Source organism: Falco punctatus, assembly GCF_963210335.1.
Source record: "Falco punctatus genome assembly, chromosome: 1".
NCBI classification, from domain to species: domain Eukaryota; kingdom Metazoa; phylum Chordata; class Aves; order Falconiformes; family Falconidae; genus Falco; species Falco punctatus.
In genome coordinates, this window is record NC_137580.1 from 16,164,373 (window position 1) to 16,191,049 (window position 26,677).

General features: G+C 35.5%; 1 protein-coding gene across 3 annotated transcripts in view; it reads right to left on the reverse strand.

The window, feature by feature from the left end:
- LRBA (LPS responsive beige-like anchor protein) overlaps positions 1 to 26,677 on the reverse strand; it is a 417,388-nt gene that overhangs the window by 263,470 nt on the left and 127,241 nt on the right. For all 3 annotated transcript variants that reach the window (XM_080368631.1, XM_080368630.1, XM_080368629.1), the window contains 2 exons: positions 17,792 to 17,856; positions 5,942 to 6,050 (listed from right to left, as the gene is read on the reverse strand). In XM_080368631.1, coding sequence (XP_080224757.1) covers positions 5,942 to 6,050; positions 17,792 to 17,856 — 174 coding nt within the window. The remainder of the gene's footprint in view (positions 1 to 5,941; positions 6,051 to 17,791; positions 17,857 to 26,677) is intronic.

A 26,677-nucleotide genomic window follows, 5' to 3' on the forward strand; every position in this document is an offset into this window, starting at 1 on the left:
AAGGGGAAAGTCATGTGAAATTCTCAGTTAATCAACAGAAACGGCCAATTACAAGAATGCCAGCACTTTGTATTTCTATGAATGATGAGAATTTGAAAAAAATAAGATCAAAAATTCAAGGGAATCACACCATAGAAACTTAAAAAAAGACACATTTTGAAAAGGTAGGTTGGTTTATGAATTACAGCAATATTTAAATCTTACTGAAAAAATTACCAAAGCGTATGTTTTCCTCACAAACTCAGAATGAAGAATCCTTGTCCATCCGTTCTAGAAAGTTTCTTGAAAATTACTGTGTTGCACTGGCCATTGCCCATTGCTCCTCTGCACACGCTCATAGTATGCAACATTATGAATGGTTCTGTATTTTAACTTTCCCCCCCATTTTCTTATTGTTTCACGTGAAACTTCAGGCAAAATACCCCCATGCTGCTGGAAGAATATTCATCAGAAATACTTTACACAAGCACTGAGATATGGTATCACAGATTTTGGTCAAAATCCAGTAATGCCATGCGAGAGCAAACTATACCTTCACTGGAAAGATGAAACACTCTGATGCTTGAACAGTCCGGGCCTAAAACACTTGCAGATTTACATATTTAGAATTCTATAAATATGTATATTCACACACAAATACGTGAAGAGATTTATATAAGACATGCGACATATCCAAGGGAATGGGCACTCCTGTCATAAATTATAAAATAAAGTCAATTAGAATACAAAATTCCCTCCCCCTCCTCGCACCAGATCCAATTATTCTCGTAGGCCCAACTCCGCAGCAGCCTGCTGACAATCTGAGACACAGTGTGAATCACCACATTTTTCAAGGTCATTTCTAGAAAGCAGTCTAGGTGCAAGCATGAAACTAGTTGTTGGAATTCAGACTTAAAGGGTTCCTCTTCAGGATTTTCAGCTCTACCTAACACTCAGGGTGAAATTTTGAAAAATGCCTGAGACCTGTGCATATAAATCCCAGGAACACTGGGCAAAATTTAAGGTTTTAAGTTTTTTAATTGTTGTGGTTTAACAATAAGTTTATTAGGAATGCTCAAATTTCTGCACGCACAGTAAAAACGTGTGCTTCACTGCCACCTTACTAGAGACATAAGTGGAATATCGCTTCATCAGGCTTCTTTGAGGCTTAATCACATTGTAAAATGAGTAAGTATGTCTTGGGTCTCCCTATGACCTCCCTGTAAGTCTACATTCAGAGATGTAACTGCTTATAGAGGTAGCACTGAACACAGAGGTGAAGGAAGGATCAGAAAAAAAAACCCAAGAAATGAAAAGGTTGACCTTTGTACTCAGCCACAGGAAAACCTCTCACAACCAATCCTTCACCTCCAAAGCAATTTCTTTCTGTCTTTTTTATACCACCAACTTAAAAGAAAGACAGCATGACTATTTTGCTCATAATTTGTTGTTACTTATGTTATCTCCTATTTTCAAAAAAAAGAAGTGGCCAGGCACCAAAGAGGAAGACTTTTTTTGTCTTTGTCCAGGCTGCTGAGTTGTAAGGTAGAGCTCTCTAGAGAGGGTGGGAGATTGCATCTTCCATGATGGAAGCTGAGCACCTCCATTTTGAAGAAGCTTCTGGAGTGCGGGTCTGCAGAGGCAAGGGAGGGGCCTCTGCAACACAAATGGAGACAGAGACTCCCAACAAAAAGGAAGACATGGAAAAATAGCCAAGCCAAGATGACAGTTGCCCTTCTTGCCACCAGACAGAAGAAGTGGATGTGCAGATTTTGATGCTGTTCAAGGCACTTTATTTGAAGTTTCTGAAAAAGAGAGAATTAAATTTCTGAAAGAAAGAGAATTGCCTTGAGAAGACATAGGAAGAAGAGGAAAGATTTCTTTTCAAATCCTTTTAATTTAAATCTGTCTCAACCAGGCACTCAGTTTCCTGCATATCTACAATTACAGCACAAACTGGAACAGTATGCAAAAAAAACCACCCTTGCTTTAAAGACACTTCCTATGCTTTTGGCCATCTTACTTTGTGGAAGGGGTATAGGCACTTTCGATGTTCTGACCAATGCAGGGTCCCACCAAATGGCGACATGGCAAAGAAAGGCCCAAGCAGACCTTACACAGCAAAGTGAACACATCACATTTGCTGTTCTTGTCTGTCTCCTCCTGGCTGTGAAAGAATTGATAGGTGGGAACTTCTCATCCCATTTCTGGAAAGAAACATCTATCCTATACTTCCAATAAGTTAAGAACCAAACAGAAGTGCTACCTCCCCTTCTAGACCCTGTGAAACTTAAAACGTCATATGACAAGTACGTTCTTCCATCACATTTCCAAAGTGCACAGCAGTGCCCTTCCTTACTATTATCCACTTTCCTTGGAGATTTATCCGTCCTTTTACAATGACCATCCCTACCCCATTTATAACCAAATACTACACAATAACTTATCTATAGAACTTTGTTACAAAGCTCGTCTAAATTTCCCATTGCTTTCTCCTGCCTCTACGTACCCCAAGTATCAGACTTCAGTTTTAAATAAGGACAAGGTACATTGCCTTTTCTTTTAAAATTGTCCTTGTTTATAAAAAAAAAAAAAAAAAAAAAGGAAAGAATAGAAAGAAAATGTTCTATAGAAAATTTTGTAAGACCAGATTTCTCTATATCACTGTAGTGCAAACCTGTCCAAAACTGACACAAATACTGCAAGGCTCATCTTCATCATGACTTTTAAAAATGGGAGAATTAAAACTAGGTGAGTAAACATACTATAGATCTTGAACAAGAAATCTGGGAGTTGGATTTTTGCTGACTCAATGTTATCATGGAATATTTCATGTGTGATCTGAAATATCAGAAATGCAAGTCGGAATAAAAATGACTAACAGTTATTGCCACATTTCTTATCTGTCTCTGGATCTTTACCCTTTGCTCAACCAGCCTCATCTCCTTTTTCCCCATAGCTCAGGTGGCAAAGCTTGCTTCTCATCTGAACCATGCATGCTCATCCCAACTATTAAAAAAAAAAAAAAAAAAAGTTGCAGCTTTGCAACTAGTAGTTACCACCATCACAAATTGTTTTTAAATGGGATCAAAACCATATTTGCATATACCATTCTTCAGGGTTAAATGTTATAATATTCTACTATTTTCAAATAAATTGTTTCATATTTTTCTTACACACAAGATCTGATCACTGTCTTCAGATACTGCAGCGGGGAAATTCCTCATCTTAGGACATTATTGATGCAAAATATATACATCAAATTTTAAAAGAAATTGGAAAAATTCACAGCAGAAAACCCACAATAGTATTTATTAAAGACATGACCTCTGGTTAGGGAAGTCTCTGAGCTGCAGTTCTCTAAGACAAGACAGATTTTATAAAAGTATAGCCTATCTGGTTCCTTGTATGATTGCTCTTTTCTGGACGTATGCTATGGCAGATGGGATACTGCATTCAATGGACTGACCAAGCAGAGTCTCTCTCGTGACTGCAAGAATACCATCTTCATTTCAAAGAATTTCTCAAGAACAGATGGAATACAAAGCAGTAAAACAAGGGAATGGGTGCACTCAGGTGACCAAACCACACAAGTCAGGCTAGCCAAAACAATCTTTAGCTTAGGGCTCATCAACTGCTACTCTGCTTCCTTACAGGTCCTCAGGTTGGAAAAATGAACCAGACAGATCAAATGCTGTATCAATTGTTTTGAAAGTAATTTTTCTCTTATGTGTGAGTCCTTGCAGTCATATGCCCGTAAGTGTGTCACGACATGAGTGTAAGGACAAAAGCACAAGCATCGTCATCAACACCCTTTCATACAATGGAAATATACCTACCAATTCAATACACAGCATTTCAGCAGCTCAACACAGCACAGATCCATTCCCATGAAGTGATGGAATGGCTCCTGTCTAGTCAAGAGACAGATCCGTTTCTGGGCATGACAGAAGAATGGCAAGTTTTCTATAGCCTGCAGCACCACTTCAAAAGGCTACAAAGAATACCATGGCTAAAAAGTACCAATGTGTTAAGACAAGTCAAGTGCACCCGACAGGATGCATGAAAGGCAGTCCATACCAGGGACGGATGGAACACAGTATACAGGAATTCTGACTGTTCGCATGATACCTGCAGATTCAAGTGGATGTGACTAATGGTTCCCTCCTTCACAAAAGAAACATAACACTGAAGTCTGCCACAGACATCAGTAATGCTAGCTTCATGAGACACTAGTTTTGTTATTTAAGAATTTTGTAGAATCCAATAGTTGTATATCCTCAATACACACACCTGTGGAAGTGATGCTAGATATTTTTTTTCCAACATAGTAACAAAACTAAGCTTGATAAACAGACTGCTGCTATTTTAGTACACTAGTTTCTGTTTAAGTTCAACCTGATGAGTTAGAACTCTTAAGCCATCATACTGAGATAGCACAGATTCAAAACAGCATTAGCTTAAAAAAGTACAGCCAACTCTTATCCTAAAGAGTTGCCACAGCAAAACTCAAAGTTATATTAAAAATGTAAGTTGATGCTCAGTGTAAATTTCTTCCAGACATCACAAAAGGTGTCTTGAGACTGAAATAAGGCCAGCAGTGAAATTGCCACTAAACAACTGTATTCATTGACAACCCATATTTACATGACAGGACCCTTTACTTCACACCGATTTCCCACATAGGTGCACACCTTGGCAAATAGTTTGCATCTGAAGAAAAAAAGTAGGCTGTTCATCTAATCAATAATGCCATGTCATGCATGGAGCTTCTGCATAAATCCAGAGGAAAAGATGTCAAGCATGTCCCACTCCAATGGTTATCAGGCAATGAAGTAAAAAGATGCACTTTTCATCTCCACAGGACTGTCGCCAAACCCTTAATGTAATAAATGAAACATGCCTGCTATTTCACCATTGCAAAGTGGTACTGTAGATATCTTACAACATCTCTGTTTCCAGGAGGGGGTAACTAGCTCTAGATGAAGTGCAGATATGTTATTAAACAACGCACAGCTTGAAACCTGGGGCCAACACAGATGACCTTTAGAACATAAGCACTGTCTAAGACAAATATGCTTTCATCTTTGGGGAGTATTTTTTCAAGTAAAGATTTAAGAGAAAAACAGTTTAGAAATACGTTAAGCACAAACGTGCCTTCAATCTCTTGATGTTTCATTTTAAAAACATAACCACAAGTAGTATCACATGTCAGAAGAAAGACTAAGTACTCTTTAAGCAGAATATTAGTGAATTTAGTGATATTTAGTTTCATTTTCATTTAAACCACCCAATAATTAAAGCACAGAAAGGATACGTGACATGACTGAGATCTAGAACTGGAAGTATGATTAAAGTGATTCAGAAAAAAAGTCTTGTATTTTTATTTACAAGTCTATAAAAACAGAGACCATTATTCCACTTTAGAATTTAGAATCCATTAAGTGGGGTGAAAATATGAAAACATAACAAAACCATAGAAGCACATAAAATGTAAGGAAAATGGTTTTAGAGATAAATTAAGTGAAACAGCAAAGAAAAAAGTAATTTCTCATCTTGCACTTAACAGGCTGTTATCATTTATCTTCAGTAAGGTGGGGTTTTTTAGAGTTATATCTTGACTGTGATGTTAAGCAGCTTTAACACATACAAGGACGTTTGCTTCATGGAAAAGAGCAGCATTGCTATGATAAAATTCCTTCCCCAACAAACTATGGTTTGCAGATTCTGGCAAGTTCTGAGCTGTTCTGCACAGCCTGCTTTTCCATCAAAGTTAGTGGCAAACTATCAAAACACCCTACAACTGCAAAGCACTTTTCAGGATGGAACCTTCTGTGCCTGAAAAGCCTGTATCACACATTGGAATCCTCAAACACAGTGGGCTCGTTATGTTTTAGTGTTCTGGGTTGGAGTTTTTTGTTGTTTTGTTTTGGTTTGGTTTTAAAAACATTCCATTTCTTACCTCAAATTCAGCATGGCGGTTAATATCTTCTGCTCTCTGTCTGCTCAAGATAAATTCTGCTTCATTAGCCACTCTTACCAAGTGGTCCTTCATGGTTTGACTCAGCAACCTGAAGACAGAGAATATTTAAGAATTGCCTCGAGAGAATGAAATCCTAAAATAAAAATCTGTAAATACAGTATATGTGCAAATATTTTGAGCTCTATTCCATAACTGACTTTATTGTGTTAAGAAAATGGTATAAATAAGGTTGAAGAGTGATTTTCGGGCAAGTAGTAAAATTGTAGTTCAATAGTAAACCAAACTAAGTATTAAACAAAACAAACACTCTAGACAGTCATTTTTTTTATCTGAAATGTAGACACATAAGAAAATCTTTCACATACACACAATACAATATAAAGAAAAGTAAGCAGTTTATATATATAAACACCCACAGTGAAAGCCCTAATGTAACTGATGTAATGTCTAAATAAAAAAAAATTGTGAATTGCACTGCAAGATAGTTTTTTCTCCAAATGTAAAAGTGGAATTTTATGGTAAGTATACATTTAAGTAATATTTTCAGGATTATAAAACATCCTCAGTCTCAAAAACGAAATGCTAAGATATACATTGTTCCAGGTTATGTACAGAATAAAGCTGTAATTCAATCTGAGATTTCCGAGGCCTTCGTAAACCCTAAGTTTATGAATGGCAGCAGAGCCGACAGATTGAATTACAACCCAATTATTCTGTGAGTTCACATATTGTTACTAAAAACATATCCTTTTTAATTAGTTACACTGGGATTCATAAAATTAAAACTGGCTATACAGCAGCAACACTGTTTTAGAAGGTGCAGTTTCCACAGTATTACTCAAAGACACCAGATAAATCCACTACAGGCTCTACCGATTAGTTTTTCAAAATATCTGTTATTAAAGCTTTTTTTTTTTTAAAAAAAAAAAAAAAGGGTTTCAGTTGCTAACGTAGAAAAGAGTAGCAGAATATAAACCCGCTTGCTTGCCTTTCACATATAAGCTAAAATACATTTCAACAAGTTCTGAGTCTACTGAGAGCCTTTCTTTAAAAACACAGGATCTAATATGCAGGATGCCTTCCAATGTATACAATGTCCATTTTATCCTCTAGAACTTAATTTATCTGCACTAAGGCTCCACCTGTCTCTATCTGTATGTTTCATAGTATGGCATCAATGCTCTGCTATGTCTTTTCCTACCCTATTCACACAATTGCAGTAGGCTTGCGACTTCCAACGAGAAGAAATCCAGAGGCAGAACACCACCTGAAGCTCTTTGTTCCTTGCCTGTCTCACTGCCAGGCTAGGAACACTGCAGCACAAGAGCTAAATGAAGCCATGTGATCACAAACCAGTTAAGTCAGCGGATTACTGTCTCGCCATGGATGAAGCCTTGAAAAAAGAAATATGCAAAATTCATTGTTTGAAGCACGACTTCACCTTCTGTTTGAGGAGGCCTGTACGGAAGACACTGTTTTAGAACCACATTATAATTTTTTCTTTTTTTTTTTTTTTTTTTTTTTCAATTTTGGTCACTTTTAGAATGGAAGTAGCTGTTGATCAATAAACATACAATTTGGCCGATTTATTTGCATGCATTAGTGGCAAACTTTTACTTTCAAAAACTTGCAGAACCAATACTGCTGCAATAATGTAACTTCAATTTCATAACTTTTCATGGTGTCCTGATTTAACCCCAGCCAGCAACAGAGTACCACACAGCTGCTCGTTCATTGCCTGCCCCCACAGAGGGATGGGAAGGAGATCAGGGAAAGGTAAAACTTACCAGCTGAGATAAAAAAATAATTAAAATATATTTAATTTAAAATTATTTTAATAATATTGTAATGTGGAGGAAAGGGGAAAAAAACCCAGTGATTGCTATCACCCACTGACCAATGCCCAGCCAGCCCCCAAAGAAGAGAATCCAAGGCCTCAGCCAGCTCCCCCCAGTTTATATGCTCAGCATGATGTCCCATGGTATGGAATACCCCTTTGGCCAGTTAAGGTCAGCTGCCCTGGCTGTGTCCCCTCCCAATTTCTTGTGCCCCTCCAGCCTTTTGCTGGCAGGGCCTGAGAAACTGAGAAGTCCTTGACTTAGTATAAACACTACCTAGCAACAACTAAAACATCAGTGTGTTATCAACATCCTTCTCATACTAAATCCAAAACACAGCACTGCACCAGCTACTAAGAAAAAGATTAACTCTATCCTAGATGAAACCAGGAACACATGGCTCAAAAAAATTGGGAAAATAAACTAGTTCAGAAGACATTCCTCATACACTGAAAAAAGAAACTCCAAACCTCTGTCTCTACTAATTTACAATAATGTTCAGCTAAAAATAAATCACTACTAATAAACCAGCAACAAAAAACTTCACATAACCAATTTCATACTCTGGGCAGATTCCAAGCATTTGATTACCCTCTTTCTCCAAGATCCCCAGAAGCACATTCAAATCTGTCACATAAGCATTTAAATAAACATATTTTTTTATTAAACTAAGAACTTTCTAAAAAAAAAAAATGCAGGGTTCATAAACAGTCATGTATTACGATATTATATATTACAATTTACATTTCACACTGTTGGACAGTATCCAACTGTTTTCATTGAGTTTGTGAATACCGATACCTTCTGCTGACCTGGTCAGACTTTGAAAAACACTGGTTATCCTCTAAAAGGTCCACTTTTAATCTAACATTAGTGATCCTCTAAAAAATTCCAACTTCTTTTATCTGTTCAAGAATACATCCTATATAATAATTGATTTTAATGTTTTACAACATGGATTTTCTTCTTTATCTCTTAAATGTAACAAGTAAGCAGCCTGATACATAACTGACTATACACTGGCACTCACTATGCATTTGCAGAGATGATGGACTTGTTCCAAACAAAGCAAAGAACCACATTCCCTCACACAGGAACAACATTCTCAAAACAGACTAGAAGCGTACCTAATAAAAACAAATAGCTTTTGAGTATCAGAAAGAGCTTGGTTTCCTATGGATCAGTTGTCACTTTTGTCAGCCCTGCGTCTCCTTACTAATCCCACACGCCTTCCTCATTTTCTGTATGATAATCCATACAGGAGTAGGCCACCTAGATAAAACTTACACATCACTCTGCAAATAAACCCTAGTCAAATTTGTCATTTTGGCAACCAAAAATTCTGATGGTTAATAACTAAGGAATTGCCCAAGCTTAGCATAAGCACCTACTGGTAACTTCAAGCTGTTGTCAGAAAAAGGTAAAAGCTTCCTGTTCTTAGGTATCAATTATTATACAATCCCTTTCTTGCAAATTGCCAAATTCAGTAACAAAAGGTCTTCAGGAGATGAGGATAAAAAATATTTACTAACACAAATCAAGCCTGTATGAAATAATTTACTAGTTTATACCATGACAGCTGTGTTCATTATTTACATTCAAGAACTTAAAATTTTAATATTTCTTTGCAGTCACCTTTTCCAAACACTGCATATGCTTAGACTTGCTTTCTTCTAATTATATCATTATTTAGGTCAGTTTGGATCTTCTTTATGAGAACAGTATCCACATAGATAGCATGCCACTCAGATTCCCGTTTTGAATTTCCTTCTTGAAGTGTGCAACTTAGCAAACTAAATATATATCTATACATAAATATAATGATGGCATGATATAATAGAGGAGCCTATAGCCATAATTAGAAATCAAAGGCAAATACAAGCTCTCAGCATCTCTGTAAATGAACACACCTCTGCTTACATGTCTAAAACTAAGTTTTAATCATCTGCTTCTAAACACTAATTTTGGGAACCTTGGCAGCTGCTACTTTTCCATTTGAGGCAAACATTGAACAGAAATTTGTTAAGTGTGGCTCACTGCTTGCAATAGAAACAACTGTTTCCAGCTGAGTAGACCACTGCTGAGGCAAGGACAACAATCTGACTCTTGCAAAAGTATTAGTTCAACTCCAAACTACATACAACATACTTTGTACATATGAGAGTGATTACAACCTTTACAAACTATATCGAATAACTGAGAGACAAATGCTTTCTTCTAAAGAAAAAAAAAAAAGATGTTTAGAAAAATCTGATTTTCCTTACTAAGACAGTAAGTAGGAAACTTGCTCTGGTCTCCTACACAGAAATGATCATGCATGTTTTCACCAAAATAATTTCATTTCCTGTATCAAGGCTGTAGATTCTGTTTGAGCTACAGCAGATCTTTCAGAAAGATGCCCCAACATTTTTTGGGTTTTAAGATTTGAAGATCTTTTATACCGCATTCCCCTATAAAGAAGTTCTATAAGGTACTTACTGCTAGTTTTAAAAAAAAAACAACCACCAAACAAAACAAAACACACAGAAAAAAAACCTCTGCAACTATTTCTTGTCTGCTTTTATCCAGATTTTTATTCCAGCAACTAGATCACATTAGTTCTTTTTCTTAAATGACATGTCTATCCAAAACATCTCTTTATAAATACTTTTTCACAGCAAATGGCCAGTTTTTCATTTCTTTGACTAAATAAACAGATTAATTAAATTTCTTGTCTTTTTTCAAACCATGCACATCCAAGCTGAAAGAAAAACTGAAGTCTCATTTCCTACTTGCCTATGCTTCATAATCTCTGTATGCAGACCCACAATGGGACCATCTTAGCCTTACACTACTCTCACATATCTGATTTCTTTCAGTGTTATTAAACACCAAAATGCTGTTGAATGTGGCAATTTACACTCCTCCTTCCCTGACAGATACCCTTCTGGTTTGGCTTTATTTATGACAAGTTATTGAATTAAGACTTTCTCTGATCTTTAACACGAGAAGACTGTGGATGCAGTGTGGATGGACATGTTCCATACAAGTTAGACGTAACACCTATGGGGGTAAAGACTGGATACCAGGCCTGCTCTTCCGTTTTCAGTACACATCAGATTCAAGGTCTCAAACTTCTCTTCCTTTATCTAACCACTCTGTTTCTGGACTGAAATATTTTAAATGCGATTAACTTTGAAAAGACAAACAGCCTAGTGAAAACAAGCAAGAAGACAGATCCCATGCTGGAAGTCAAATACATACTTGTGCACTTGTCAGGAATGAAGTGCTAAACCACGGAAAGAAGGAGTTCATGTCAAATACATGAGATATTCTGATTTTTATTGTTGTGCTGGAAGAGAAAACTATAAGACACAAAGCAAGAAATCTTACTCTGATTTCTGGTTTCTGAATGGTTAGATGATTAAGTAAAAAGACAAGTTTCTCCCTACAACAAGAAAAAGGAGAAGGCAGAAGAGGGAAAAAATGGAACAGAAAAATATGCACAAGCAAAGAAAATGAGAGATGGATAAATTCTGAGTTAGTATTACTGATGTCCAACAATTATCAATTTCAGTCAAAATACGGAAGAGTTTACAGGTGACATTTACAACAGCTGTTTAGGCATAAATCTCCCAGAATACTACAGGGAGAGATTATGTATGTTCCAGACACTACCACAACAGAGAACTCCAAGATAGCCAAGAAAGGTAAGCTTTCCTACTTGCACTCCTCAAACCCAGCATATGAGATTCTCTTACTTCAAAAGGCAGTATGTTCTACATGGATACACACTGTCTTTTATGGGATCTGACTGCTCCATGTGCTACGTGTTGGAATTACTACTGCAAGGAAATTTTACAATTGCTTCATGGAACACAGATATGCTATTCAATCATCAAAAAATACAGACAAGTCCATAAGGTCCTTGAGACTGAAGTCTGAATGCATTTACCCCTTTAAAATAGGGTAGAATAAAAAAAAAAAAAAAAAAAAAAAAAAACAAAAAAACCCCAAAACCACACCACACAAAATTGCACAGACTCACCAAAATGCTGACTTGGACATGCGATAGCATAAAACTTAACAGCACTCCTAAAGGACAGCTAGGAAGGGGCACATCAATGCAATCTTTTCTATCTAGCATAGCCATTTAGGACACACACATCAGAGCCTAGTGAAAACTGGTATGAGGTTGTGTTCACATTCTGAGAGAGACTGCATGGCAGTACAACAGATCATTTCTGAAAATTTTCAATCAGATAGCAATACATGTATACACATAGAGTGCAGTAGAAATATACCTTCTTGTTACTCTTGCATTTATTTTTTTAAAGCAGTTGTTACTAAAAACTTTCTACATAAAAAGAACATTTAAGAATTCCCAGGTACTCGGAAGTGTTTTATGATTTTGCTTTTTTATAGACCCAGCAAATCAATGACATATTCTCACAAGCAAAACCTAACTTTGTCACACATATATCGTCCAAAGTTACTAGCATCTCCAATAATAAAAGCTTAATTTTTAATCATTAAGACACATTTCTCCCCAAAAGGCTTCTGCTTACTCATTAAGTTACAGCAAAGATCATATGTTTCCACTTACACAAAAGATGTAATTTAAATCCATGCACAAACGATCAAACAAAACTCAGTGAAATAATAAACTGTTTTAAAAATGGTTGTGCATGTCACACTATACCTTAGCGCACACACATGCAGAAAGAAAATCATGTAGTGTCAAGAACCCCATCTCAAAGTCACTTGTCAGTCTCTGAAACACATCCAGGCTACAACTTCTAATTTTCAGCACATATAAAATGTTGTTTAAAGTCTAGCCTAATGATCTTCTATAGGTCAAATTCACACATTAAAAAAGCTGCTTCTGCTATGAAACCAAAAGAACAGAAAAACTCAGAAAACAAATCACCAAAACCCTCTTTTATAAAACCTATAACTTAAACAGAATGGGTTGCTAAAAATAAAAAAGCAAGGAAATGTGGAAAACACTTTCCTTTCCTCTTACAAATCCAAGCCGAGGTGCAGGTTCTATGTTATCAGAATCTTAGGGCAAAGAGGCTGCAATAAGGGGAGCAGACTGATATCGATGCTACTTTGGATGTGACTATATTTATCATTTTTTTCCTGAGCCTTTTTTGGTCAATTATGCACAAAGCATAAGTGTGTCAGTTATCATCCATTTTTTTTATTAATAGCTGTATTTTTCTAACTATTTTCCATCACAGTAGTTGCTCCTATGGCAACACATTCTCTAACATTCATTCCTTGAGAATGACCGACCGCACTATTGCAAGTGAAAGACAATTGAATGGAGCAGCCTACATCTGTCCCCTATTTTCCATTAGGAAAGTGTGGAAGTAATTGGCCAACTAGTTTGCCAACTATTTCAATATTAAAAAATATTTGCATCTATGACCAGTCAAAAGTAATACATACAATTTAAGAAAAGGAAAAGCAGGTGACATATGTTGAAATTTTTTTAGTACAGCTCTGTCTACAAAAAAAAGACAGATGATTACAGCGTTTCAGACTTTATACTACTGGCTGTTATGTATTGGGAAAATAATATCCATTATATACAGTTATTTCTGGAGAAGTTTGGGGCTTTTTTGGTTGGTTGATGGAAATTTTACTTGCTAAGGATATTAGATTTGCATGATATCTCCCTCTTTCTCCCACTGTTTTTTAATTCACTAAATTCCAACAAACTTTTTTTAATAAAAGGCTAAAGTTCCTCAAAATCATTACATTTTATATCCAACAGAGGACAAAACCCCTTGTAAGCTTCCTAAAAAAAAAAAATCCTACTTAAAATCCAATGTAGGAAAATCCTCTGACATGGCAGAATAATTTTGATTAGATTTCATTCCTCATTAGGCAATAGAGAAGGTAGCAATAAGAAAAAGTTACAGAAAACCAAACTTCATTAGTTCTGCTTCTCCTGGATACACTTGTGAATCCTTCAGTTTTGGTTTGTTTGTTTTGGTAAAGGATTTGAAAGGGAAAAGGCAAAGGAGACTAAATTATATATGCATTCTGCTAGTTTAATGAGGTTATCTTTCAACCAAACATTTTGTGACTTTTTTAAAGCAACTGCTGTCTGAATATTCATTTAGAGATGTATAAAAATATATGTATAGAACACAGCACTTAATTCTCTGGATGACCAATAAAACTATGCTTGAGAAAATTAAAATTAAGTATCTTCAAGAGTCTCTTCAACTGAAAATCAGAAAGAATAATTGCTGCAGCATGCTTAGGAGACTGATCCCTCAACCCCTGCCAGGCCAAACCCATTATCACCCCAAAGGGGATAATAACTGTCATGCCTAGTCTCAAGCTCGAGTACGTTTGTTAGTGCACTGACTGATACAGAAAACAAGGTCTAGCATAAGAGATGTTTCACACTAAAGTGTGTTAATGAATCAAAGCGACAGGAGAGAGTTTTAACCTTCACAGAGCAAAGGAGTTGTTTGCTAACTAGTCAAGTAGAGGAAATAAGCGTCTAACAAAAGAGACATTTGTATATGCAAGGAGGTAAAACAAAGCTCTTCTTTTTTTCAGTTCAGAAATTATAGACTGACCATCTCCTGCATAAGCAGGAAACATAACTAGTTTCGTAGTGGAAAAAAAGGAATCTGTCTGGACACGTTGGAAGTCTCCTAAGGATAGGGCCAGCCATGGCAGTGAACCAAATAACACCTAAAGAATGGTTTCAGTGAACAAATTCCCTCATCAGTAAGCGTTCGGGTTGAGGTTCCAAAACAGACTCTCCCTAAAATGAGGGCCCAAAGGTGAAAGGCAAGCACAAAGACTGAAATCTAGACCGACAGAAGTTCAGCAGGCTAAGGAAAACATTTTGCAATCCATGTTTTTTCTGCACAGATGGCTCAGTACATAGAGAAGCAGTGGGTACAGGCACAAGGTTTCAAAAAGCGTAAGAGTGTTCCCAGATAGTACAAAAATAATGAACAATACTTACTCATTTTTATTAGAAAAAGATTAATGTTCAATGTAGCAATGTACTGGAACCAACATTTCTTTTCATGCCCAGAAAGAGATTATTTTCTAATACCTGCTCCTTTAGCTTTTCACTTACATTCTATACTTTCCTGTTCTTCTACATAGGCTTTTTTCTGGTTGGGGTTATTTTTGTTTGTTTTACTGTGCTTGTAACCTGGCCTTCAAAAGACTTCAGCTGTGTATTTCAGTTTTAGGTAGGTTTATGGTTCTGTATTTTCACACACTAATCCCCTGTTTGGAGATTTTTTTCTTTTTCAGTTCAAAATTCAAAATTTCACTGGGTACAAACAGGCTGGAAAGCCCGAGAGCAACTATATGTCTAACACATTAGTTATTTGTGAACACGAAGAAATTCAGACCAACACATTCTGAATGCAGCACACACACTGTAGATATTATGAGTCCCAGAGGCAAACTTTCTGCACGTATTTCTGTCCAGGGAATCCTAGCCAAAACATGGCAAGCCTAAACATAAAACTTTCAACTGCTGTGAGAGAGAGAAGTACATTCATACCTTTCACATAAAAGCAAAAAATACATTTCAAAGCAAATATGAGAAGAGATTTAGATCTCTTCTTCTAGACCTCTTCCAGAAAAATAATTCTATTTGTCTTATTTGCCTGATAAACAAAAGCAGTAGAACACACTTCAGACTCTCTAGTTTCTCTAGTATCTAAAGATACTCTAGTCTCGTTAGTTCAAGAAAACAGTAATAAACATTGGTAATAAAACCCTGGTTTAGAAAGGTTATAGGATGACCAAGACTTTCTTCACCAAGGCCTCAAACAATAGCAATTCTGTGATTCCACAAATTCTTGGCAGTTCTTCCAGTCCTTAATTTTATTTATTCTAACACTCCACATGTCATGGTACCCCACTGACATCCTTCCTTACTTGCTGAAATCAGTTCCGTCCTCTGTACAACTACCTTGTCTTCTTTTCTTGAGTGCTTACAGAAACAGTTTAAAAATCCAACTTTTATTATACAATTATGCAGTTAAAGTCTAAATTAGTATATCATTCAGCTATTTGATTTTTAAATTTTAATTAAAATATTTCATCTTTTGGAGTTTTGAAGATTATAACAGTATAACAAAAATACACAAAACAATAACAAATACAATAAAATGTAAGGCCTAAAATGTTTTAGTGTGTTAGTATATGTGCAAGAAAGGAATGTGCACCGTGTATAACGAGAAGAAAAGAGCAGTTCTGGAACATAGGTCATGTCATATGAGGGATAATAGTTTCATTTTAGAGAATGCTGAAAAGCCGCAAAGCATGATAAAGACCAATTCAGCAATAACTTTAAAGGCTCCTATAAAGAGCAATGGAGAAAAATTGAGACAAATAAAAGGAGCTATGTTTAAGAAATTAATCCCCTTCTCCTCTTCCCCATAATGAAAGCTGTGTTCCCGCATTTTAAAAGAACAACTCTGCTACAAGTCAGAAATGAAATGAAGTAACAAGTACTTAGATATTTTCTGCTAACCAAAACCACACTTTTCAGTCTTCAAGGGATCATTTGTCCCTGAGACAACCACTCTGCTAAGGCTAGACTATAAGTTATTGATGTTGTTTATGGAGGTGGGAGAGTGATTCCATCTGTCTGTGATGGGCACTGCAGGTTTTTAAAAGAAAATAGTCAATTCCAAACAGTTTACTGATAGAATGGTCTCTGAAAGCTTGACCTGGACAAGCTGAATAAACTACCAGGCAACTGCTACTTACAACTTCGTCTCATCAACTGATTTGTTCATGATAATCATCTTACACAGATGAACCTTACATCATGGTTTACATGTGTGTGGGATCCCTATGTTATCTATGCTAATAAAACATTAATCAAGGGCCAAATTTATAGCAGGCACTTTGTAAGTAAGGTCAAGACAGGTCAGCCTCACATAATAGGAAACAACTACAGGCTAGATCTTAACACTGTAACTGAACACCCTTGTTACTTTACCTTGGCCCTTGGGATCAAGACTAGTAGCAAAACGTTTTTTCTGCCTCAGAATGGTGTTTCTCTCACTATAAACTGAAATGCAACCATTAAAATGGTCATTATTTTTATGTATCTTGAGAACATCCACACATTTTAAAAGAAATGTCTCAATCGTTTCCCTTATTCTTACGATAATAAAAATATATTTATATAGCATTTTAATTTATGTGATTTTTTTTTAATTCAGTAGCTGTCCTAATCCTGTAAAATTTATTTTCTATTGGGATTCTTACTAGCTCAAGTTACTAACAGAATTTAGATTTAGATAAATGGTATTTCTTATAATACTCCTTAGCTAACTCGTTAAGATATCTTAAAAAAACCTCAAACCTTTAGGAAAAAGTACATATTGCTCTTAGTCTGCCTCAACAATCAATTCCTAATGAAGAAAATATTGATGGTTCTGAATAGTCAGTAGAAGTCAAAGAGCATGGCCCCATCACCTGCTCTGTCATTTTCTATAAGTTCCAGTAATATACATATATAGTTACAGATAGAATATTAAACTAATTGGTAATATTAAGTAGTAGTTGTTGTTAAAGGAACTCCCTTCCTTTCTATTTTATGATGTAGATAGGAAATATATGAGCAAAATGGAATCTAATTTTTGAGACAGAGGCTTATCTTACAATTCCTAGCTATAATGTCTTCCAAATATCAATTTGCTTCCTCAATAGATTAGTTGAATACAAATTATTGCTTCAACCTTAACCAGTGCACAAGGACAGGAAAAAAGAAAATCCATGACACACCAATAAGTGAAATATTTAACGAAACTAAACGGTATTCAGATTCTGCAAAATTCAGCATTAGAACTGAAGTATTAAAGACTGTGAAATCATGCTTGTAAAACTCCAAGGAAATGACACAAAAAGGCAGAATGAAAAATTCTTTGAAAAAATTTTCAAGCCACACAACTTCTTAAAGGCTAAGGCAGAGATGATATCAAATATTACAACTTACCTTCCTTCATTGACAAGCTCAATAAAGGCAAGGCCAGCATTCTTTTGTATAGAGTTCTGCCACTCCTAGGGAAAACAAAAGAATACTAGTTGTACAAAAACAGAACTAAGAAAAAACATTTTCAGCTACAAAGTCATGCATTTTCTTTTCAATTTTAACAGTGTACACCACCATTAGCAAACATATACGGCTTTAGTGGTGTGCTAATCAGGAAGGAAACATTGACAGCATGAAGAAACAGAACAGTATAATTTACTCTGTCATCTTCTGTGGGAGAAGGAACTACAAAAACATTCCACAAATTATTGCATGTTTTTCGTTTGCTATGTTATGTAATAATTCTGAACTTACTCTGGTTTCACTGATGCTCTTCACCTTATTGAACCTTGATCATGCAGAACAGAAAAACTGTTTCACATTAATGGAAGGCTTATTCTTTAGATACAGATTTCTCTTATAGCTTGAAGTCTATTTAACATATATGCCGATAATCTCACCTCAGCATCACATAGCCATCTCTACTCAAAAAAAAAATCTGCTAATGATCCAAATATTGCATCATTAACACCCAGAATGTTTCCAAAAAAATGTTAACACATTTTTAACACACTGAAATGACAGCAACAGCAGCCACATGCACTGCACATCTCTTATATCCAACTGAACTCTGAATTACAGCAGAATTCTACACCTCTAATGTAGGTAGGCAGGTTTTTCCTGGCCCCCAGAAGAGAAACAGTGGAAAGCAACCAACCTAGATGACCTATCCCTGGGGCTTGCTTCCCCCATTTAAAAGCTGAAGAGAAGAGAAAACTGGTTAACAAAAACACAAAGAAGATGTTTTTTAATCCTCCTAGGCTCAATAAGAACAAGTTGACAGCCAAAAATTAGGGTAGTAAATGTGTGAACCTTATACTTTGGGGAAAATGTAGAGGCATTTGGATAGAACAGGCCAAATGCAACTTTTAGTTTAACATCTACTGCTCTTCTAAACTAATACAAGAGACAGACTCTGCAGCAGACAGATACTTAAGTTTCATATGCTTTCCCACGTCAGCTTCGGTCTTCGCTGTATGAAATAATAATCCTAGTATCATTCATAGCAGTACTTCTACCACTGTGGTTCTTTTCAAAAAATCTCATGAGCTCCAAAACACGCCAAAATTGCAAAACCACAAATATCTCAAACAAATTTCAGATACCTCAATGTAGGCATTTTTAATACCCAGTTTCAACAAGGTACGGTTTTTTGCTGCTCAGTGTTGCAGAACTACCTCTCAGTCAGTGACATGAAGGTTTGATCAGATATACGCAAAAGCCACCAGAATAATGTTCCTTTACAATTTAAATCCTGCCTCACCCCGCTCCCTCAAAAAGAAAGAAAGATTTCCAAATTTCAAATGCAGGGGAGAGATAACTGATCTCTCAAGGCTTGACATGTTCCAGGCCCAACATATTGTTTTATCATTTTTAAGTTGCAACAATGTATTACAATTTTCAAGTAGTCATTATTAAGAGTAGAATAATTGGAATTTGTCATGTATTATTAATCGTGAATTATAAATGTATTTCATGAGGTTTTATATAACTAGTTTACATGCATTAATAAGCAAGCAATATTCTAAGCGTCAGCTCAGTTCCATTTACATGTTATCATATATAGGGGCGTTTGGGTTTTGTGGGTTTCTTTATGGCTACATCAAGTAGCATCATTGGTTCTTATTGCTACATATCTCTTACTAACATTTCTCCCACCATCCTTCCCCCAGTTCTCCTCTATTGCCTTCTTATGGCCACCATTACATGGCTTAAAGTTAGTCTGCAAGCTGTCTGAAATAGCTTTAAAAAGCATTTCTTATGAAAATAAAAAAAGCCTTTAACTGCTAATATTCTAAATAAAATAGCACATGCAACTAATCTTCATAAGTTTTTTAAATGTAATATCATAAGTTTTTTAAATGTAATACCAAGCTTTAAATATTTAGCTTCACATAATAACCGAAACTATTCTGTTAGCTTAAATGTGTGAAAACTCAAGAAATGCAAAATAATTTTTTCCATTTATGATACTGTCCATCTGTTGCTCTGCTCTTTAAGAGAGTTCACTACAATACTTGAAAATTTAATTGGTGAAGATGGAGGTTGCCAAAAGTGAAAAGAAAGTGCATTTATCCTGATACTTTTCAGCATTTTTCTCTGCATCAGACATCATCAAAGAAGGCGTTAGTCTAAACAATTTCATAAATCACAGCTGAACACACCCTAAAGCTAATTTTAATAGTTGAAAGAAAAGACTAATGGTCATCATCTTTCAAGATCCATTCAATATTTCCCCACAGTATACATTCTCTCTCAAACAATTACACTCAGTATGCATATTGCATTATTATATCAACATCTTAAGTTATCCATCTCCCAAAGGTATTAGGGAAAAAAACACGTTAAAAGCCTCAAACTCAACCACTAATGCAACTAAATAACTAGAAAACACATTTCAGCACTTTCCTAAGGAAGGACTGTAAGGGAAGATCAACAAAGTCAATAATTTCATACCTGTTCTAAGTTGTACTTAATTGACCATCATTTCCTACGCTATAAATGTTTAGTAACTGAGAGGCATTATCTACTTTTAATGCTTCTGGTCACTGTACACTCAATAGTGAAGCAAGAAAAAAAAACCCTAGAAGCACTAAACACTATCACAAACAGCTCCAATGAAAAACAACCACTACAAGGAGATAAATAAGAAATCACATTTTATTCAAATATTGTATCTGATGTGGAAATTTCCTAGGTTGTTACTGTTGCACCTACCTCCTTAATGGAATCTGTAAACACTTCCGTAAGTACTCTAGATAAAATGCAGGTACTATATCCCTTCCTGAAATGGTGCTTCAAACCTCATCTGAATTGTAATTCTGTATGGAATAACGTATTGCATTTCCTGTAGCTACAGCACAACTCTGCCATAAGCAAAATTATATCCCAGTCCTCTACAGCACCAATTTTAGATCATCAACAAGTTTCATTAACACATTCTAACAGAGTGCACAAGGATCATTAAAAGAGAACATTGAACACTACCAGTCTTCCTACTTTGTCTAGGAAATACAATCTGGCCAAAAACTACAACATACATTAGACCATAAGATTAGCCTAGTAAAACAATCTTTAGTAATTCTATGTCCTATTTTATTTCATTTCAGTTACATACACATGTGTAGTTCTCTCAGTCCTCAAATGCATTGAAAAGTTTTCATACTACTTGGTCCTCCTATTTCCTTTCTTAAAGGTAAGGTATTTCTCTAATCATATGGCATCATCAGAAAAATGGAGAGGTTCTTTAAGAATTCTGCAATGAACTTGATTTTTCCAGTGTCAACTTTATTATCAGTCATTTTCTTCCATTTGTTGTTGGCTCCCTACTCATTCTGAATATCCTCATTCAGATCTAATACTTCAGGAGCTTCTTATTTACCCAAACAGGCCTGCCCAAAAGCATTTCTATAAGTAGAAGCTAGTAGGAGCCAACTTCAAGAAATGCAGGTGGTTCTTTACACAGTGCGTCACAGATCAGTGGAATCAAAAGATGCTGTGGTGACTAAAATTTCAATAGGATTAAGAGGAGACTGCACAAGTACACAGAAGGAAAATACGTTGATATTAACTAAATACACAGAAATTACATCCAATTCAGAATATACCCCAAGCTGAAAATAGCTGGAGAGTAGAAGAGTATTATACACACTTGTACTATTTTATTCTTGAGCATCTCTCTGGCCTACAGTTGGAGATATGACAACATGCACAGTGAAGCCTTTATCTAACCCAAATTCCTAAACTCTAAGCACTCAAACAAATGCCAGGAAAATTGTCTGTAATTCGAAGTGCTTGCCTGTAGGCAACAAATGGACATATCCCTCCTCACCTGTACACTTCCAGGAAAGAAACATAACCATATTTCAAACAATCACCCCAAAATACATAAAATACATATTCTTCAAGCTATATAAAAACATTTGCAAGACCAATCCATCAACTGTCTGATGGGCTAACAATTAAACATGGATCTTTACCATATTTTAAACATTTCCAATAGATTAAAACTGCTGGTTTCAACTGTAGCAAACTGTACTGCTACTTTCATTCACATATACATACACATGTATACTGCTTAATAATGCATTTTTCTCAGAAACTTAAAAAATATCCTTCTAACAGGGCTAACATATTTCACAATTAAGAATTATATCTAACGGTTGAAATACACACTTATAAGCAAGCAAAAAAAGAGCAAATTCTTTGCTAATCCATCCTTCCCATAAAGCTGATGGAGTTTAATAATTTATTTTGGTTATGAAACAAAGGAGAAGGATGACTTTGGTACGGACAACTATGAATGAAGCACTAAGGAGCAGGGTGGGAAAATGTGTTAACATATGACTAGGAGACATATTATATCCTAGAGTAAAGGTCAAATCTGTATGAAAAACTTGTTCATAGAGAGATATACTAATCTTTAAGTGCCTAAAGTAAACTATCAAGAACTTTTCAGCAGTGTTTGCACTTGGTGTCAGCACTCTCTCAGCACCACATCCACTAAAGGCTTGAATGAACTCAGCAATAAAGAACATATAGTGAAAAGTAGATTATATCTCAGCTGGGGTCTTCATAATGAAAAAAAAGTTAGACTGTATGTTAAGCAGAATATCTGCAAACATAAATTACTTTTAAGGAATTGATGCATACTTAAATTATTTTAATCTACAAAGCTCCATTGAAAAGAATTAAAACCAACATGACATTATGGGAATTCATGTCTAGAAACCCTATGTAGCAATTTAATATCAAAATCAGCACACAATAAGTGTACAAAACAAATTTTGCAAGGATGTAGCACATTTTAAGCAATGTTATTCGGTATATAGAGTGAGTCATACCTGGACACTCAAATAACATTTAACACATAAATCAATAATGGAAGAACTATCAGAAATTGATTGAGAAAAAAATAATTTCAGTAATTATACTTATGGTCCTTTCTCTACAGAAGAACAGCATTGTTGCTGAATCTTGACACACACAGCAAGCCTGCAAAAATAGTTACTACTATCCTGAAAATTCAGAACATCTTGTCAAGGGAAAAACATATCAAACAGGCTTGGATTTATTGAAATTTAAACAATGGATACTATTCCACACTGAACAATGGCTTGTCTGTGAAAGCTTTAATATGGCATCCATGTAACAAGTCAAGCTATTTCGCTAATCAATACAGAGGTTTTGATTTCAATAAGGGTGATAAAAGTTACTCTAACCCTGGCCAGCTACAAGCTCTCAACAGATGATCATCATTAGGCCTGTATCGGGGTTCCACACACTCAGGCTGTACAAATGTGTCCTATTAGTACATGGTCGGTCTGTTTGGCAACTCCAGTCTTAAGACAAATGGCAGCTGCTGCCCTTCAAGGTCTGAAGTCAAGTCCTCAGGGAATCTAAAAGCCCAACTGGAAAAATCAAGGCCTGTTCATTAGAGACTGCTCGAGGGGAAACTTGTAAGGCTGCCATTAGAACTATATAAAAGAGCTAATTATTTTTATAAGACTTTCAAACTATCAAACACACTCAGTTACAATAAAAAGTATTTACTGCTGGTATTCCATTAAAAAGACATTGCTTTTTGTCAAAAACTCAGCTAGTGACAGTATACAACTAAAGTCTTTGTATTAAAAATTTTAATGAGTCTTTTAGGAGAAAGTTGTGTAAAAATTAACTGGATGAGTTGGCTTCTCAAGTGGAGGTATAACACCAAGCACACTGCTGAGGGAAAATATTTGAAATACACTCATATCAAACTAACAAACTAAACATGGGCTATGATTGTGCATGTGTGACTACCTACTTCTGGAAAAGACAACAAATTCAAGAAATAAACATGTTCAGTGTTGCAAAGCTGACTGAAAAGGACACATAACACTCTTGTTTCAAACCTATGCTGTTAACGAACAACTGCAAGTGCTGCAGTACACTAGTGTATTGATAAATCAGTCAAAAAGGCACATGCCCCACTTGGTATCAAATACCAAGACTGAGCAGTAAAAAAAAAAAAAAAATAGAAAGAAAGAAAACCAAGCATGTTTCAGTACTTTTCCTCTGATAAAACACAAAGATTATAGTAACAATAGCTGCTTTCATAAAATATACCCTGGGGAAGAGCTGCAACACTATTTTTTTATTCACAACTACAAAATTGTTTACTATTTTAACTATGAAACAGAATCAAAGTGTCTTATACTGAAATATTTTTCCAGCTGCACAGCATGACAATGCTGTATTGAATTCTAATGTTATAACAGGTCACTGCTATAGAGTATTTATTAGACAGTATTTATTACAAATCTTTTAAAAGTGCTATATGAAATTCATTAGTGTTCCTTGATCAATTCTTAGATCAACATGCACATTAGCTTCCGACAGCCTAATTCAAAAAAGCAATTACAACCCCAGTCTTTATGTAAAAGGACGACAGAAAGAAGTTATGTTAGACCAGTTTAAAAGAATCAAAATGTAAAGAAAACAGATTAGGAATGATTTATATCAATGCCTAGTGCTGAAGTTAATTACAACTAACCCAATAAAATAGTGCCTTTATTATTGTACAGCAAGTAATAACCTTAGACACAGAAAACAGAACTCTTAGCTGACTTCTGCATGCTCAATTCCACAGCACACTACATTAAGAATTAAAGTAGTAGTAAATAAGCCATACAGAAACAGCAGTATTTTTAACTAAAAGCAGAAGACTCCCCTGCTGTTTAACCATTTGGGATATTCCACGTAAACAGAGCTTCCTATAAACTGATATTATGTTGTTAATGACAAATGCCTAAACTACCTTCTAATGAGAGTTTAATTTCAAATACTTAAAAGTTTGAGTTCAAGTCACAGTGAGTTTTTGTAGATTCTGAAAATTAATGAGAGAGAGAGCTGGAGTAGTTCACATACTTAAGTACTTTGTACAGTAAAATACCAAATTAAAAACTGTCAGCTTGCCAGACAATGCCTTCTATGCTATGAGATTACTCTCCAATTGATAACTGTTGTCTTCTCTACAAACTATGCAAATCTATCCTAAAAGACTCATAAAACATTACAGCACAATCTTTAACAAAAAGCCAGAAAATCTCAACACAGGTTGCAATTGTCATGATTTGTGGTGACACCAAATACTCTTAAAACAGGATTTTAGAAATAAAACTTAAATCACTGCAGTCAGGAAGTTCATATAAAATTATGAAAATATCACTGTCTGCACACATAAAATGCTATCAGTAATAAACTTCATTTTTGTATCTAGCTTCAAAAAGGTTTGAACATGTATATGAAAAAACATTACATGCCTTTAATAGTGACCTAACTCATGACTTGATGAATAACATTTTACCCCTAGAACCAATGTCACATTAAGATGAAACAGGTAAGTCTATGCTAAAGTCCAGTTCCTCTATGGACCCAGTACAGCAACTAACTGTAGAATGGGGAAAAACTGAATGACTGGATCACTGATTTCTGGTCAGTTTCTGATGGAGAAAGCAATTTGCCTTGGCAGTCTCTCTCTCTTTCTTCCACTAGTGGGCTGTTGCCATGACTCCTCATGAAATGAAATTAGGGGTCATGTTTGAGTTCATCTAGCAGCAACCCTTTTCCACCGCAGTTACCTCTTCAGGTTCTTTAACCATCAGCTATTTTCAATGCTGAGATGAAAGACAGTAGCTTCAGGAAGAACAGGAATCTTAAACATTAATTGAGAAATCAAAAGTACCAAGCAGTTCTGTAAATATGTAGCAACAGGAAGCAAGAAACTATAAATCAAAGGAGATTAGTCAGAAAAACAGAAGGGAGGAAAAGGGACAACATAAGATGAACAAAGGGAAGAGATCCAAATAGTCAAGTTTAGTACCAGCATAATTTTTGTGGAGAAAGAAAAACAAATCAAGGAATAGCAGGAGTGTAAAGACAACTGCCTCTTGATTTCAGTGCTCTTTTGTTTAGCTGCGATTCTAATTTGAGTTTTTGTAAAAGCACTGCAAGGTAGACTAATAATTATAAGGACAAGAATATCACAGCATACTCACTCGTGCACAGTTGCACTAGTAGTGATGGACTGATTCCACTGATAGCAACATTGACCATCAACAACACCAAAAAGCAGCAACCTTCCTGTCTGAAAAGCTTTAACTAAACAAATTTAACTAATTAAGAACTCAATATACACAGTGAATACTATTTCAGCACTAAAAGCCCTTTTATGTTACCCTTTTCCCCAAATGTAGCCTAGTTTCAGGTTAAACTCTCAAAATGAGTGAATGCAAACAATGAACAAGATTCCTGCTATCACTGTATCTTTGACAGAAAAAAAACGACGTCTGTAAACCAATCCCACCTCTTCACTCAAGACACAACAAGTCCAACTCTCTACCTTATGCTTCCCTTGGGTAATCCTATTATAATATAGATATTTATGAAAATATTTAGAGAATAGAAAGCTAAATCAAATAAAATTTAAAAAAGAATAAAAAAAGCAGAAAAACTAATACGCATGTCTGCCATTGCACTCCACTTGCACAGTACATTCCCTTCTTCATCTTGCATCTCTTGCCTTCATTTAGACTAAAATATTCTGGGTATCCATTATTACACTGTTAAATGACACCCATCATCACAGGGCTCTATTGACATCTGTCTCTATGCTGCTACAATAAGCACAGTAAATAATAATTTCCTGCTCCTTTCATTAAAAATCCTCTCCTGCACTCACCAAGCAAATTCTCAAAAAAGAAAAATATAAGCATTTCTGGTTTAAGTACAAATATAGCTAAATATATT